The sequence below is a fragment of the Cetorhinus maximus genome, chromosome 10 (assembly GCF_964194155.1).
Source record: "Cetorhinus maximus chromosome 10, sCetMax3.hap1.1, whole genome shotgun sequence".
NCBI lineage: Eukaryota > Metazoa > Chordata > Chondrichthyes > Lamniformes > Cetorhinidae > Cetorhinus > Cetorhinus maximus.
Window position 1 is genome coordinate 31,542,643 of NC_135888.1, and position 16,900 is coordinate 31,559,542.

Below are 16,900 nucleotides of genomic sequence, written 5' to 3' on the forward strand. Positions count from 1 at the left end.
GCACAAATTGGAGATCATATTTGACCTCTGCCTTCCTTGCCTGCACTAGTTCAACTACATTGAGAGGAAGGGAGGCAATTTTCTAAATAGACGCTGGTGGTGTGGAAGTCCAACCCCTTGAATATATAATCAGAAAATTGCAGGTGCATTACCTGCCCCTGTATAAACTGCTGAGCTTTCCATTAGCTAGATCTTACAATAAAGTGTATAAATATACCCAAAGGTCAAGAAAGCACTGCTTCCAACACAAAAAATGACAGTGTATTAATTCTGCACCAGAGAAAGCTTTCTCTGGAGCGTCTCTAAAGGGAAACACTTGCAGACTGTACGTCTGGCAGCCTGAACTAGAAATAATAATGTTATTACATTAAATAAATTCCATCTTCCACTTTCTGTCACATTTGACAAGTCTTAAAAGTTAAAGTTGAGTGGAATAAGGGAGCTGCTCTTATCCTTATAAAACAGTGAATTTGTTTAATATACAGAAGAGAAAAATATATAAAAATCTACTGTTTTGTTTGGCTGGTAAGTTTGACTCCTACACCATGTGGTGAATTTGGCGCACACACAGCTTATAAATCTTCTGTGTTGTGCAGTTTTATGTAGTAGTCATGAGCTAGTACAATAGTAATCCAATTTATTTTTTTCCTTTCATTTAAAAGTAATGCTGACCTACCTATGGATCTTTTTCACAATTTTACATGAGTGTTAAATAAAATCTCCTGTATGTGAATTCCCAGCAAGCTTGTATAAACTGTAATGATGGATAATAACCGAATTGTGTTTGTACTAACATTCTTACTCTATAGCCTCATAAGGGCTATAACCCAGCTCCCTATTCCAATATTCATATACATTGTTCATTATATATTCTATATAATAAAGTCATTGCACAAGTTAAATTTAGCATTGTCCAAACATTGCATTATTAAAAGTCAAACTGAATAAGTTCAACAATCTATATGATTTACATTTGCATATTCATGTACATGATGGAACTGACACTAAAAAGCTGTGCTTTTAGCAAGGGGCCTCACCTACAGGCCACTTTTATTGGGAAACCTGCAATCACCCAATAAGTACTACTGGTTTTTGAGGCTCTGGATGTAGTTCAACCACTATATTTCTATATTATCACATGAATGTATTATTTATTCCCAATATGTGCCAGGTTATACAGACTAGCCATGTAACTCTGTCAAATCACGTTTTTGGTTGAAAAAGGAATATCCATTACAAAAAAATGTTTGGACTAGTGTACCTTCACTTTTAACATTGCCAGCTTCTAAATAAAACATGTAGAGGGCCATTTTAACCTCCCCAATTCATCAGAAAACTGACAGGATCAGGTTGAAGGAAAGGAGATGTTAATACTCCACCTAATCTTACTCCCCATTGCCTTCAATAGAGAGTAAAACCAGGTGGACCGGCAAACCAGTGTTGCACCCAATCATGTCAGTTTACGTGATGGGCAGATGAAGGTAATGTCACCCCTTGAAAGCCCACCTTTGTGTTTTGGAAAGAAGCAGCACTGGTGACAGAATCTCTGTAAGGATAAAACTTTCTTGAAATGTTTGTCTCAACACAAGCAACAGAGATTAAACATTTAGCAGCATTTAAAAAAACAAAACAAATAATGAAGAGATCAAAATGGATTCAAAAGTTCTTCCTTACCTGTAGAAGCACTGGTGGTGGAAGCCCTGCTCTTCTGTTTACCTCGCTGTGCTATTAGGATAATGGTGTACTCAGCTGCAGGGTCAAGCCCAGTCAGGACGTATGAGATAGCATCGGCGGTCACCATCTCCTCATGCTTCTTACCAGCCTTTGAGATATAGATGATGTAGTAATGATCTATTACTGCCAGTGGGCGTTTCCATGTCAGTGTAATTGTGTTCTCTGATGTCTCAGTCACTTTCAAGTCTCTTGGACTGTCCAAGTCTGCAGTAGTAAATAATTAGAAAGTTTAAGTGCAGTTCTTTCTTTATGCTTGGGCTCAAGTATACTACCCAATATGAAACTTCACCATGTAGGCCAGGATCTCAAGTTTGATCCTCTTTCTTAACCAAGTTAGCTGATTTTACTGTAGGGCGATAGGAGGGATACAGCAGTTGGCTTCTGGACAGCTGACCAGTAAAGGAGGAAAGAAATCACCCAAGGTCTTTGTCCCAGATTTCTATCCACCACTGGCCTTGGCTGTGTTGACCTTTATGATCTGTGATTCTCACCATCTTGACTGATACATTGGGAATTCATACATAGGTCAGATGCTAAAAAGCAACCAGTGGCTGTTAACCATTCGTAGTAAGGGTCAGTAGATGAAGGGAGAAATTGGAGAGAAAATGGTGTGTAACTAATGTCAGGGGACTAAGACCTCACATTATATATTTTTATAAAATATATGTAGATATCCTCAAAGTTAATTCCTAAAACTTTAAAAACTGGACAAAGACCCTTTAAAAATGGCTGCAGCTATGTCTGTCTGTGAACAAAAGGAGCTACCGTGGCAATATCACAGAAACCTGCACTTCGTTATCTCTGAAGAGATACTAATGACCCCTGTTGGCTGCAGAGACCAAATTCAAAGAGAACTATACAAAGGCCATCTGTATTTCATAAGCCAGGCCTGACCAACCAGAGCCTATCCATCTGTTAGGACAAAGGACCCCGCAACCTTGCTTTCAAGTCTTAATAGGTGGAACATTTAACCATCTCAGAAGCGCAGCTGTGAGATACACACTCTTTGTCAAAGACACTGTGAAGAGGTGGGAGTCATCTGACATGGAATCCCTCTAGCTTGTGTAACCAGTATTATTGACTTGCTGTACTGGATAAAACCTCGGTCTGCCATTTTTCCATCTACATAGCTGTAGCAGCACAGAAAAGGGGCTCTGTCCAGATTGAATACCTGACCCCATCTACACTGCTTCTGCTGGAACTTCTGTCCCATCGTCTACAAACTGATTCATTTCTTTGTGTCTATCTCCGTGTGTGAAGCCAACTCTACTGGAAAAGTGAATTATACAGCATCGGGTTTCAGTGTGGACTTCTGTGAAAGGTTACATCATTGGATTTTGATTCTGGATTCTGGACTCACATGAAACAATAATTCTTTACTCTGTGGTCTTTGCCCTGTAAATCTTTATTTTCTCTATCCCTCTTTTATGAGTGCACAGGGGTTTATGTGGCAATCCCCCCTCCCGTGTTTTGAGTGTGTGCAAATAAACAAACCCTTTGACTTCATCCTATCGAGTTTGCTGTGGAGTTATTGATAGAAATTGGATCACACCAAAATTGAAGGGTTGGGAAATACACCACCGCTTACAAAGTGGGAAACAAATCAAAAACACCTTTCTGTTTACGGACGGGTGACAAGAGGAGAAATCAGGGTTGTTTAAATTAACCCCCCTCCGGTCCATAACACTAACAATACTGATCTGTAACTTAGTGACCTCAGAAGGAATTTGCCAGATTGGTTCATGTTGTTTTTAATGAATAGCTATATATCTTTTGCAATAAAGCTTCCAAGTAACTGGCTTTTCTGCTGTAGTAGGATGACAGACAATTTTGGCCCTGGACGTGATATCTTGTTATCATGACATGAACGCCTTTGTTGTCTGGTTACTAGGGTTTATTGTAAAGTATTTAATATATTAAACAAAGTTCACAGTGGGAAACTTTGTAATATTCAACTTACTCCAGAACTTTCTATAAATCATGAGAGACAATATCATGAGGCATGATGAAGATTTTCCTCCCAAGTGGAAATAGCTTTATTCCAAAGTTCCTATACAATATGTTGTACCCGTAAATGTACTAAACATCTGTTTTTTTTAAAAAACCATTTAAACAATTTCTAAGTATTTATATTATTGGAAGTGTGAGAGATGCATTGACACTTTCCATTTATGTCCGTTGAAGTAATTTTGAGAAACCAGACTCAAAGTCAGTCATAAAAACAGAAAGTGCTGGAAACATTCAGCAGGTTTGGCTGCATCTGAGGAGAGAGAAACAGAGTTAACATTTCAAGTCCAATATGACTCCTCTTCAGAAGTCATATTGGACTTTACACATTAATGCTGTTTCTCTCTCCACAAATGTTGCTAGACCTGCTGGGTTTTTCCAGAGCTTTCTGTTTTTATTTCAGATCTCCAGCATTCACAGTATTTTGCTTTTATCAAAGACAGCCATTTCTGGTGCAAGTTTGTAGGAGTTACGGTGTTGATGTGATGAGCACTTGTCCTCTGACTGGTGTCCTGCTTTGTATAGGGTGATTAATGTTTAATGAGACTTGTGTTTAATTGTAAAATATATAGTGTGACAAAGCTACACCGCCTCTCTCATCTCCTCCATTGTTGCTAAATTGTCAGACTGCTTATCCAACATTCTGTACTGGATGAGCAGGACTTTCCTCCAGTTAAAACTGGGAAGACTGAAGTCATTGTTTTTAGTTTCTTCTCCAAACTCTGTTTCCTAGCTACCCACTCCATCCCACTCCCTGGCAACAGCCTGAGATTAAGCCAGTCTTTTCGTAATCTTGGTGTCACATTTAATTCAGAGGTGAATTCCCGACCACAAATTTGTGCCATCACTAAAACCACCTACTTCTGTCTCAGTAACATCGTCTGACTTTGTCCCGTTCATCTGCTCCTGAAACTCTCATCCATGTCTTCATTACTTCTAGACTTGACTATTCCAATGCAATCCTGGCTGGTCGCCCACATTTTACCCTCCATAAACTTAAGGTCATCCAAAACTTTGCTGCCTGTGTACTAACTCACAGCAAGTCCGGTTCCCCTATCACCTCTGCGCTCGCTGACCTACATTGGCTCATCCTTGTTTTCAAATCCCTCCATGGCCTTGCACGTCCCTATCTCTGTAATCTCCAGCCCCACAACCCTCTGAGATACTTGCACTCCTCTAATTCTGGCCTCTTGTGCATTCCAAATTATAGTTGCTCCACCATTAATGGCCATGCCATCAATTGACCCAAGGCTTCAAGCTCTGGAATGCCCTTCCTAAGCCTCTCTACCTCCCTTTCTGCCTTTAAGACATCTCCTTAAAACATAACTCTTTGACTAAGCTTTTGGTCATCTGGCCTAGTATCTCCTTATGTGACCCCGTGTCATAATTTGTTTCATAATGCTCCAGTGAAGCGCCTTAGAACATCTCGTTATGTTAAAGGTGCCATATAGACATACGTTGTTAAATGAATCTAAACACAATACATTTGTTGAAAATTCTGAAAAGAGAGATGTTGCTGAAGCTTTTCATCTTGCATTCACATGGACAAATGCAAGAATGCCAAATTTCAAAGAATCACAACAATTTATACTACAGGAGTAAAGGGTATGGATTTGATGATAAGTTGGCTCCGACTGGCTGAGACGTTGCCATGGAGAAAGCAACAGGGAACCGTAGGCTTCCAATGCTTCTGGGTAAGTTAGAGTCAACTTGCCGAGCAATCAGCATTCCTTTCTCCTGTTGTATAAGTTATTGTGGTCATTTGGAATTTGCCATTCTTGCATTCATCCTAATGAATGCAAGACATAAAGGGGCGAAATTTTACGTCGGCAAGATTTTATGGTCCCACTGAAGTCAATGGACTTTAGAATGTCTTGCCGCATTTTATGGCCCCACCCCCACCAGTAAAATTCTGCCCAAGCTTCAGCAACATGTCTCTCTTTTCAGCAATATTCAAGTTCTGTACTACCAAGTGACTGTTAATATATTTTTTGTTGTTGTTGCTGTTGTTGTCCCTAAGAAGATACAGAGACAAGAAACCAAGGGTTGAATATTATGGCACCCCTTCCTGCATATATGAAGGTGGAGATGTGGGGTGGTGCTCGTGAAATAAAGCGGGCAGCCAGCCCACCATCTTCCCACCTGCCCCCAGCCGGTCTCCCATATTAAGGTGGGTGGGTAAAGTGTCAGCCTACCCGCCCACTCTTAGGCCTATTGAAACCTCTAAAGGGGCCAATTAATGGCCACATAAGGACCTCATTCCAACTCCACCCTAGTAACACGTGTGGCAGGGAAAGGTGGAAGGGAGGCGGTCAGCCTGGCAGGTTTCACTGAATGTGTAAAGGTGGACAGGAAGGGGGAGGTACCTCCTTAGTGGGGGCTGCCCTCTACCCATCAGGGGCTACCCGCCAATCTTGTGTCTAACCTCATCATGCCTCTAGAAATCGACCACCCAATTCCCTCTCTTGCTAACCAAAATGCCCGGACTTACCTTAAAGTGTGGTGTCCATGTTCTTCTGTTCTGGGGACTGCATGTGGTCCCAGCAGCAGCCACTACTTGCTTCTGGCGCTGCTGGTACCACAGAGCTACTGGTCAATCTGATTGAGGGTGGGGACTTCCTGTGCCCCAGGGATGGAACTCCTGCTCTTAACTCATTAAGGTAGCCTCCAGTGTGCTATGGCTGCAGGCCAGTGTCGGTGTGGTGCCAACTGACTTTTTGACTGGGGCGGGGGTATGGTGGGGTGTGGGTGGGGACGAGGAATACATCTCCCCATAAAGTTCACCTCCAAGTGATTCTGGGCTTCAAGAGTCAATGTTGTGAGGGGAGACTAAGAAGTTTGGTTTGTTCTTTTTGAGGAAGGGAAGGAAAATAGCCTAAATGGTATCAAAAGGCAACATTTTGAGTAGTGTGATAAGATGGCAGGTGAGGGAGTGAGAACAATCAAAAAGAGATAGATATGTTGGGTCTAATGGTCTTTCCCTGTCTTTAAGAACTTTCTATGGTAGAAATTGGTTATGTGTTGTGCCTGTTTTAGGGTGTAAAATGAGCACAGAGCACATCAGGTTAGCAATGGGACCGCCCATGTCCAATCTGCATAGGCAGTGATCCCACTGATAAATTTCTGGATACATTTTAGGTATTTAACATCTGTTGTAGGACCCTCTTCCCCTACAAGAGGGATAGATACATGGGAAACAAAATATGTGATATGCTCAGATTCCCAGAAGGCATTTGATAAAGTGGTACACAAAAGGCTAATTCAAAATAAGGGTGCATTGAGTTGGGAGTTTCTTTATTCTTTTGTGGAATATGGGTGTTGTTGGCAAAGTCTGCATTTGTTTCCCATCCCTAATTGGCCTTGAACTGAAAATGTCAGAGGGCAGTTAAGAGTCAACCACATTGCTGTGGGTCTGGAGCCACATGTAGGCCAGACCAGGTAAGAATGGCTGGTTTCCTTCCCTAACAGACATTAGTGAATCAGGTGGGGCTTTACGACAATTGATGATAGTTTCATGGTCACCATTACTGAGGCTAGCTTTATATTCCAGATTCATTAATTGAATTTAAATTCCACAAAAGAGCATAGATAGAAGAGTAATGTATTAGCATAGGTGGAGGATTGGTTGATGGCAGGAAGCAGAGTGTGGAGGTAAATTATTTTCAGGTTGCGAGGCTGTGACTAGTGGAGGGCTGCAAAGATCAGTGCTGGGGCCTCAGCTATTTACAAGCTATATTAATGAGTTAGAAGAAGAGACAGAGAGTAATGTATCTAAGTTTGCTGATAATACAAAGCTAGGTGGAATTGTAAGCTTTGAGGGGGGATGCAGTGAGGCTGCAAAAAGATATAGGCCGGTTAAGTGAGTATGCAAAACATGACATATATATGGGCTAGAATTTTCCCGTTGGCATGAGGAGGCGGGACCCGCACGCTGACGTGTAAAATTATGCGCAGTGACGTCGGGCGAGCGTCCCGATGTCACTGTACACCATTGCGATATTTCGTTGGGCAGGCGCACGATAATATCCGATGCGCGCTTGTCATTAATTAACGGGCCACATAAGGCCCTTGAGGCACCAATCGACGGTGATTTTTCGCAGCCTGTGTGATCTTTGGGTCGGCGCATGGGCACAATGGGCAGGCGGGTAGGACATGTTTGTATAAGTCTCATCCACGGGCAGGATAAGAGGGCTCAATGGGGTCACGAGTGTGCTCTGTCAAATATTGATTTTTCAAAGTAACTGACACTTGCCTGTGTGATCTGCAATACTTCAAAACGCATACCAGCTGCTTGGACTGGACTCACAACCTTCAGGTCAGCACTCTGCAGTGAGGAATCTTTTTTTGGCCTGCAGGTTTCAGGAAGCCTTCCCTTAGCCTGGGAATGGGAGCTGAACTCTCCACTCTGAGGAGGGAGGGAGGGCTAGAAGCAGGAGGAGACCAGGAGTGCACATTCAGTCTCCAGGGGAGCCACCTTTGGGAGGTGGACAATGGGTGAAGGGCCAAGAGGTAGTTCAAGGCAGAAGGGGCCACAGAAGACACCACTATCCTGCTGCCAGGGTATACAGGCGGCGAAGCAGTTACTTCAATATGCCTGAGGTGCAGTGCAGTGCCAAAGGAGGCTCCGTCTCTCAAGGGAGACAGTCAACTATATCTATCAGATGATTGGGCCTGGGATGATCTCGAGCTATGTGGGTGGACACCCCATGCCAGTGGCTCTAAAGGTCACAGCTGCCCTCAACTTCTATGCCTCTGGCTCCTTCCAGGGGTTGGTGGGTGATCTTTGCGGTGTCTCCCAATCAGCTGTCCACACTTGTGTCTAGCAGGTTACAGACACTCTGTTCAGGCATCCATTGACCTTCATCTACTTCCGCTGCGACCAGGCAAGCCAGACACAGCGAACCAGAGGCTTCGCAGCCATTGCTGGGTTCCCCCGCGTCCAGGGTGCAATAGACTGCACACATGTGGCCATCAAGGCACCAGCAGGTGAGCCCGGTGCCTTCATCAACAGGAAGGGCTTCCACTCCATGAACGTGCAGACAGTGTGTGATCACAGGATGCAGATTCTACAAGTCTGTGCAAGGTACCCAGGCAGCTCCCACGACACCTACATCCTCAGACACTCCCAGGTGCCAGGGCTCTTCAGTGCTCCGGCCCGGCTGGGTGGATGGCTGCTGGGTGACAAGGGCTATCCCCTCAGTAGGCGGCTCATGCTGCCTCTCCGCCATCCAAGAACAGAAGTACAATAGGAGCCACGCCTCCACAAGGGCTGTGGTGGAGAGAGCCATCGGTCTTCCCAAGATGCGTTTCCGATGCCTGGACCACTGAGGGGGCACACTCCAGTACCCCCCAGATCGTGTGTCGTGTGCCATGTGTGATCGTGGTTGCATGCTGCACTCTCCACAATCTTGTGCTGGAAAGGGTGGACACTGTGGATGATGAAGATGTTGACGCAGTGGCTGCGGCTGCACACGATGAGTCCAGCAGTGAGTCCGAGGATGGGCACGCACAGGGAAATGCTGAGGGGGTAGACGCTGACCCGGGCATACTCCAGGGAGGCAGGGACACCTGGGAGGCTTTAATCCAATGAACCTTCAGCTAGCACACCACAGATGGACCTCCAGGACAAGCCTGGGCTGCAGGCTCCATACTTGATACCTGAATGCAAAATCTGCCTGGATAGGAACATTAACTAAGGGCCTTGTCAATAAAGCTGAATGTCCCACAAATCACTCATAACTTTATTGGTAACCATCCACCGGCAGAAGAAAAGAGGAACCCTCAGACAAGGTGACATGTCTGAATTTAATATTATAACCAAAGGAACTTAAGAAAACAAAATGACAAAGGTGTTAAAAATCACACCAACTCATAAAGACCTCATTGTGGGCCAACACAAAAGCACCAGTGATAAACCCGTGGCGTGCCTAAGGTGCCTTATGTTTACGTTTCCGGGTGCTACGTCTTGGTGCTGCCCCTCGCTGGGAGTGACATCTGAGACAGCCTGCTCACCCTGCTGTCCTGTTGGCCTCGATGACCTTGGTGGTCGTCCTCTGGCCCGTGGAGCCTGTGCTGGCCCCACCTGGGAGGAAGCTGCCAGTTCCACAACTGGCATCTCCCCATTTGTCACAGCCTCACCGAATGCAATGGTCACTGGGAGAGGGGTGGAGGAGCTGCCGCCCTCATCCGGAGCGCCCTGAGAGGAGCCCACAGAGATGACAGGCAGCTGCTGCGTTGACGTGAGGTCGCTTCGGACCTCCCTGCTCACCATGGATAGATGGGTACTGAGCTGGGAAACTTGGAGACCATCTCCCACACTGGCACTGAGCAGCTGAGGTCAATGCTGCTCTGAGGGCTTGCTGGTCCGAGCGCATCCCCGGGAAGCCCGGATTGGTCTCCTGGAGGAGTCTCTCCACGAGAGTCGCCACTCTCTCCATGGAGGAAGCATAGCGCTCGGACATGAGGCTCATTGCATTGATAGTCCGTGTACACTCCTCCACCATGGAGAGCAAGCCAAGCATAGCCTCATGTATCTCCACCAGGTGCTCCCACACACCCGGCCACATTTCCTGCGTTTGCTGGGTCACGGACGACTCCAGAGGCACATCATCAGGCACTGACTGAGCTGTCCTTGGGAGCCGCAATTCACGCTGGGCGGGCCTTAATTGGCCTGCCCGTGTAAAATGGCGATCGGGTCCGTGGTCGTCCGCACTTAGGATAAGGGGAAGATCATTTAGGACTGAGATGAGGAGAAATTTCATTGCTCAAAGGGTTGTGATTCTTTGGAATTCTCATGCTCCATCATTGATTATATGTAAAGCTGAGTTACACAGGTATTTGGTCTCTCAGGGGATTGGGGGTGTATTGCTGCTGGAGCACACCAGCGCATTTCTTGGGCACCTCCAGCCAGGGCCCAAGAGAGTGGGGGTGAGGACGGTTCCAAAAACTGGGGCCCAGAGGGCTCGAGAAGCCTGGATTCAATGGGCAGAATTTTGCCCTTGATGGGTGGGTGGGCGGGCAGCCGATCGCTGCCGGCAATACGGGCCCCGCTGCCATTTTAAGTGGGCGGGCCAGTTAAAGACCACCCGACGGGAAGCGCTATGTGCTTCCTGTGTGGGGGCGGGATTCCCCAACTGTCAGAGTGCGCTCTTTCACGCATGCGCACGAAAGAGCGCACATCTCCCTGAGGCAAAGTGCTGCCTCAGGGAGGTCGCCGAAAGGCTGCCAAATATAACAAATAGAACAATAAAAAATTCATTAACATGTCCCCCTCATGTGAAAATGTCACACGAGATGGGACATGTTAATGAAATAAACAAGAGTTTTATTAAACTTTTTTAAAACCATTATCAAACATCATCCCCCCCCACTGGTTAGGTTTGTAAAAAAATCACCTGCACATTGGGCCCGTGCGCCGAGCCGAAGTTCGCACGGTCTCCTCAAAATCATCTACAATTGGCAAGTTAAGGGCCTTAACGAGGCCTTTAATTAATGGCGGGCGCGCATCCCGCTGCATAGCGCGCCCGCCGACTGAAATATCGCAATGCCGTGCGCTGATGTCGCGACATTTTAAGCGCTGGTGTGCGGGCTCTGCCACCCGCATGCCAGCCAGAAGATTCTGCCCAATGTTTTAAACAGAGTTCTCATCATCCACACTGAATAACCAGAGCTTAGGATCTGACAGACCAGCTTAAAAAACATCAGAACTTTCAGGCTGAATGTTCCAATTTTTTGAAGCTGGTTTGTCAGGCCAATCTCACTGATTGCTGCGTTGCTGCTGGGGAGGATGGGAGTTTGGGGAGTGGGGAGGGGATTTGAGTGTTGTGGGCTGGGGAGGGGGTTTGGGCGGTGTTGGGGAGGCATGGGGAGGAGGTTGGAGGGGTTTGGGGTGGAGAGAGCGATTGGCGGGGGGGGGGGGTAGATGAGGGTCCTGGGAGGGTGGAGGGGGTCAGGGTTGGGGGAGGTTGTTGGAAGGAGGGGTAAAATGGCAGTGGGGACAACAATATTTTTCACTTAAAAAGTATAGTTTCACTGACATTTGGGGACCAGAATGATTAGTACATAAGAAAACAATGTAATAGTAGATTTAGGAATGATATGGCCAACACATTTTCTTAGAGCTCCGGCACCCCAAAATTTGGCAGTACACCCTGCAGGGGATCAAGGGATATGGGGAGTGGGCAGGAAAGTGGAGTTGAAGCCCAAGATCAGCCATGATTGTATCGAATGATGGAGCAGGCTCGACAGGCCATATGGTCTACTCCTGCTCCTATCTGTTCTTGCGTTCTTGTATCGGCAGCTCAGATGTGACACCCAGAATAATTGTTACCCCTTTATGTTCCCCTTTTCTATACGGTAATCAATCAACTCAGTTTATTATCTGATGCCCAAGTCTTACCTGTGGCTACGTTGATGGTAGCAGGAGCACTCTCTCTGTTGCCTTTAATGGCACTAACGCCAAAACCATATTCGGTACCAGGCTGCAGATCTGAATAATGCAAAGTAGTTCATATTTAATTTAAAATATTTATTGCAGCTATAAAGTTGCAGAGGATTGCTCTCTAGGCTGCCATTCTTTTAATATAACACATTATTTATGGCTTGTGGAAACATCCTGCGATGTACAAACTCAGATAAGTTCACTTAAGGATTGATGATAGTATACTGTTTATGGTGCAGAATATCCATGATAAGGTTGTTATCCTTCAGAAATAATGAGGAGAGATCATCCTGGGTCTATGCTTGATAACATTGGCTGAGCATTGAGAATTTGGGCAGGCTGAAGCACATACTTGTAATAGAAGCTGTCCAATTTTCCTTTATTTATTTAAATAGAAGAACAATCAAGCAGGTGTGCATTCTGACCCAGATTTACAAATATTCGCTGCCTGAAGCAATCCTGTGCAACTGTGTAGACCAAGGAAAATTGATTCTCCAAAGTGAACCTATCATAGGAATTAAAAGGCCCCTATTACTTAATATAACATGCTTTGTTACTTTAATATTTTACAGCTCTAAAACTTTAATCTACTTGTCAAAAAGGGTCAATTAAAAGACTCATTGACTTGTTTGGCGATATGTTTTTGTTCAGTTAGCCGTAAATTGTTCAATGTGCTCACTCAATGACAGTTCAGTAAGTGATGAGGTTGATTGAGCTGTCCATTATGTGAAGCAAAAAGCCAGGGAGTGAATAGGAATTAACTAGCAGTTCTTTTTTTAAAAACACACGAGGGATCTTAATGATAGACTGGGGCCGAAAATCAAGGCTGAAAAGAGTAAGAAACAAAAGGCTGTGGTTCTCAGGAATGCCAAGCTTGGGTTCCCGTGGTTAAAGATAATAAGAGGAAAAAAATACTGAGGTAAGGTGTTCTCCACATGATCCTGATAGATGAAACACAAAAGCAGGAAATTATGAAAAGCGTCTTGGCTCCAATCATTTGCTCCAATAATAATAGTCGATCCAAAAAACCCCATTCTGTGCTTTGAGGCATTTCAGTATGCAATAAAGAGCTTTATAAGTGCACATTTTGTAACTTTATCAAAAATGTAGCTTCAACAAAGCATTCTTAAAAAAACCTATGCGGGTATGAACTGGTGATGTGAGTAAACTCTGGACTTTATTTAAAGAAAAAAACAATCATTGTTTTGAAGATTTGGTGCCTCTAAATGAATGATTCTGGTTTGTGGCTGTTATTGTTTTGATAATTGATGGATTAATTTACAGTTTTCCCCATATTTGTGGTGACAATTCAATACTGCTTCCAACCGATAACCCGAAATGGGAAATACAAACATGGAAATGATAAAGAATTGCCATTATTATACAACATAAGAGCAGATGGGAGTGTAGTTGAGGGGGTTTTGAGACAGTCCCTGGATTTGGGCATGCTCATATGCATCATCACATGGATGTCCCATCTCTTTGTCTTTTGTGGGTTGTGTAGGTGTGAATGAAGCCTCTGAGGTCACACCTAAATTTCTAATTTTTTTGCATATCATTCAAATGATTGATACTAATAGGCCTTGGTGTGCTAATTTAGGATTTATTCACCAAACGGGCTTTGGTGGCAACATTTCTCTACTACAATGGAGAGGAAAGTCAGGAATAGCATTAAATGGTGCTTTGGATTCTCCATGAGCCTATTTTACACTACAGGGCAAAGCCAGTTTCACCCCTCAAGGAGAGTGGAACAGCCCTTCCCAAACCTCAATGTCTACAAAAATCAAACAGGGCAAATTAGCAAATAAGAAATCCAAGTGCAAATTATAGTTGTATGGACTTCATGGGCTGGACTGCCAAGATCTGAGGATCATGTAGTGAAGAGGTCACAGTTTGGACTCCTTTATTTTTAACGTATCATTAAAAACCCAAGTGTGTTCCACTCAGATATCGCATTCCAACCAGTCATTTTCAGTTTAATACTAGCTAATTAATGTTAAAACACACCAACGCAATGTTGGATTTTATGTGAATTTTTCATATTTTGTAGAATACCATGAGCTCATAGTAAATATTACCAGGAATCTTAATTTTGGTGGTTGTTTGACGGCTTCTTTTGACAGTAATTTCCTTGTGTTCTCCTCCTGCCAGTGGTGAATATTTAACCTTGTAACTGTCAGCAGCAGCTCTGGTGTTCTTCCACTCCAAGGTGATGCTGTCTTCTGTTTGAGACTCATTTCTGAGGTTTTTGGGAGCATCAAGGTCTAGTTGTAAAAAATAGCATTGAGCAGGGTTGAAAGAACAAGCAAGGGGATTTTGAAGTATATACCAAGAGCACAGAATTATAAGAGTCTTTAATCACATACCAGGATGCTGTACATTGCTGTCTAATGGACACTTACTTTCAAAGTAGTCTGAAGTATCAGAATCATATTGTCAAGCTTTAACTTACTCTAACAAAATAATGACTTATTTGAGGAATGTTAGAGAAAATCATTTAACGCTCTCACAATTATGTGGCATTTATTGTTGATTCTTAAAAACCTTTAATTATAAAGTGATATAGCAACATTCAGAAATATTTATTGACTATCAAAAGTTAAAGCTGTATTATATATATTGAATTTATATTAATTTGATATTAATTAATTGATTATCTAAACAACCAAGATTGCCCTATCGTAGAGTTAAGCTGTTTATGTTACTAAGAAGCTTAGAGTGAAGACCTCACACGAATGCAACTTAACATGATCTTTTGCCAGTGAATGGCTGTCTATTTTTGTAGTCATCATATAAGGCACGAGCTGTACGAAGGACTGGGAACTATTTCAGAGTTGCAGCAGGATTTCAACTGTCTGTACAAAATTCCAATACCAAGGTATGAACATGTGTAAAACATTTCAAAGTAGATTTCCACGGCTCAGAAAGGAGAAATGGCCAGGTGATTTTACTTTCTTTACCTGAGATTGGCAAGGAGATGCACTGACATTATCTCAGGTGAAGAGAATGCCACAGGCCAGCTGTACAGTGCAAAGACAAAAGCAAGAGGCCTAACTGAAATGACCTACGAGCTTAAGGCCACAGGTCAACGAAAAACTGGAAGATTCTAGGACGCTGATGTTTTACAATGCATGTTATTTAGGGCATTTGATGGGGAAAAGTAACCAATTAAAATAATTTGATTCATTATTGACACTGAAGTCTCACATTTCTGTGGGTTTTCATTGATTAATTCAAATTATTGGATATTTTTCTGCAAAGAAGAAACTGAATCACGAATAGACAGCGCAGCCCATGACACTGGATCTCACCAGCAATAGAAGTGACATGCTATGATAGTACAACATCTTGCATTTATATAGCGCCTTTATAATGTAGTAAAATAATATTTGACGTAGCCATGTAAGGAGATATTATGCACAGCTGATTTTTTTGCAATTGTGACAAACCAGCACAATCCAGAATTGTTATAAATTATTTCATTCGTTTAAAAATATTGATTTACCTGTTTTGAAAGTATTGACAGCTGGTTTACTTTTAGTGTTCCCACGTTTAGAAACCAGAGAAACTTCATATTTAGTGTCTGGTTGAAGCTTAGCTATGGAATAGGCTGTCTCGGTATTAGGAAGGTCAACAGTTGCCATCTCACTGCCTGGAGTCCCATAGGACAGGCTGATTCCCTCAATTTGGGCAGATGGATTGAACCAGGTAATGTGAGCGGTGGTGTCTGTGACTTTATTTACTTCCACTTGGCTTGGCGCATCAATCTCTGTGGGGTTAGAGAGAAAATTGCATCATTCATCATTTTAAAGACATGCGAGCCTCAGTGCATTTCCAGAAGAGCTAACCAAATGATCAAGATAATAAATCAATTTCTGAAAATGGAGTCTTCCGCCTCACATTGGGGTGTAAATTTAGCATTGTTGTTCCTGTTTTACGGCCGGGATTTTCCGGACCCGCCGTGGGAGATGCAGTGTCCCAGCCAAAAGCCCATTGACTTTCAGTGGGACCAGACAAACCTGGCACAGGCAGGGCCGGAAAAATCCTGCCCTACGCGTCGACACCTGATGCAATGATAACAACACAGTGCAGGTGTCGCTCCATACATAGGAGAGTTCAGGCCGTCACTAAATTGGTTGGGGACTTTTATTTTGGGCGGCAGCGTTGGAATAAGGCTCCTGCACTCATTTCAGGTGCAGATTCCAAAATTTATTTGACCTGGTTGGACCTTGCAATGAGCAAAATCCGATCAGCATTCCTGACTTTGAGCATTGTGACCAGCACTCCTTAAAGGCATTGCTGGAGACCCATAAACTTGGAAAAATGTTCATATTTTATGGAGTCCCAAGGAGCAGGAATACAGTGGGCTGCTACAAGGCTGCCTTGCACCCAACTTTTGGTTGGCTTAACTGTACTGCACTTAACCCTGGGCCTTGTTGTATACTGAAATACATAAAGCCCCAACAAGTAAGTTGTGTCAAGGTGCCTAATTGATGCCAAGAACACTCTTGATTTATTTTTGTAGGCCTGGGGACAAATTTACTTCAGTCCCCTTGCTTCTCCAATCCAGACAGCAAGTTTGGGATGTTAAGGAATTTATGCCCTGTTTTCCTAATTAAAATAAGCTGAACATTGATTTTCAGCTTGGAGCATTTCCAGTCAATTCCCACAGAGAAATTTAAGAATAAATGCCTTGAAATTAGGCACTTTGAATACTAA

General features: G+C 43.7%; 1 protein-coding gene across 3 annotated transcripts in view; it reads right to left on the minus strand.

Moving 5' to 3' along the window:
* tncb (tenascin Cb) overlaps positions 1-16,900 on the minus strand; it is a 147,688-nt gene that overhangs the window by 60,793 nt on the left and 69,995 nt on the right. For all 3 annotated transcript variants that reach the window (XM_078550326.1, XM_078550325.1, XM_078550324.1), the window contains exons 7-10: positions 15,687-15,950; positions 14,260-14,445; positions 12,140-12,229; positions 1,675-1,938 (exon numbers count right to left, since the gene is read on the minus strand). In XM_078550326.1, the coding sequence (XP_078406452.1) occupies positions 1,675-1,938; positions 12,140-12,229; positions 14,260-14,445; positions 15,687-15,950 (804 nt within the window). The remainder of the gene's footprint in view (positions 1-1,674; positions 1,939-12,139; positions 12,230-14,259; positions 14,446-15,686; positions 15,951-16,900) is intronic.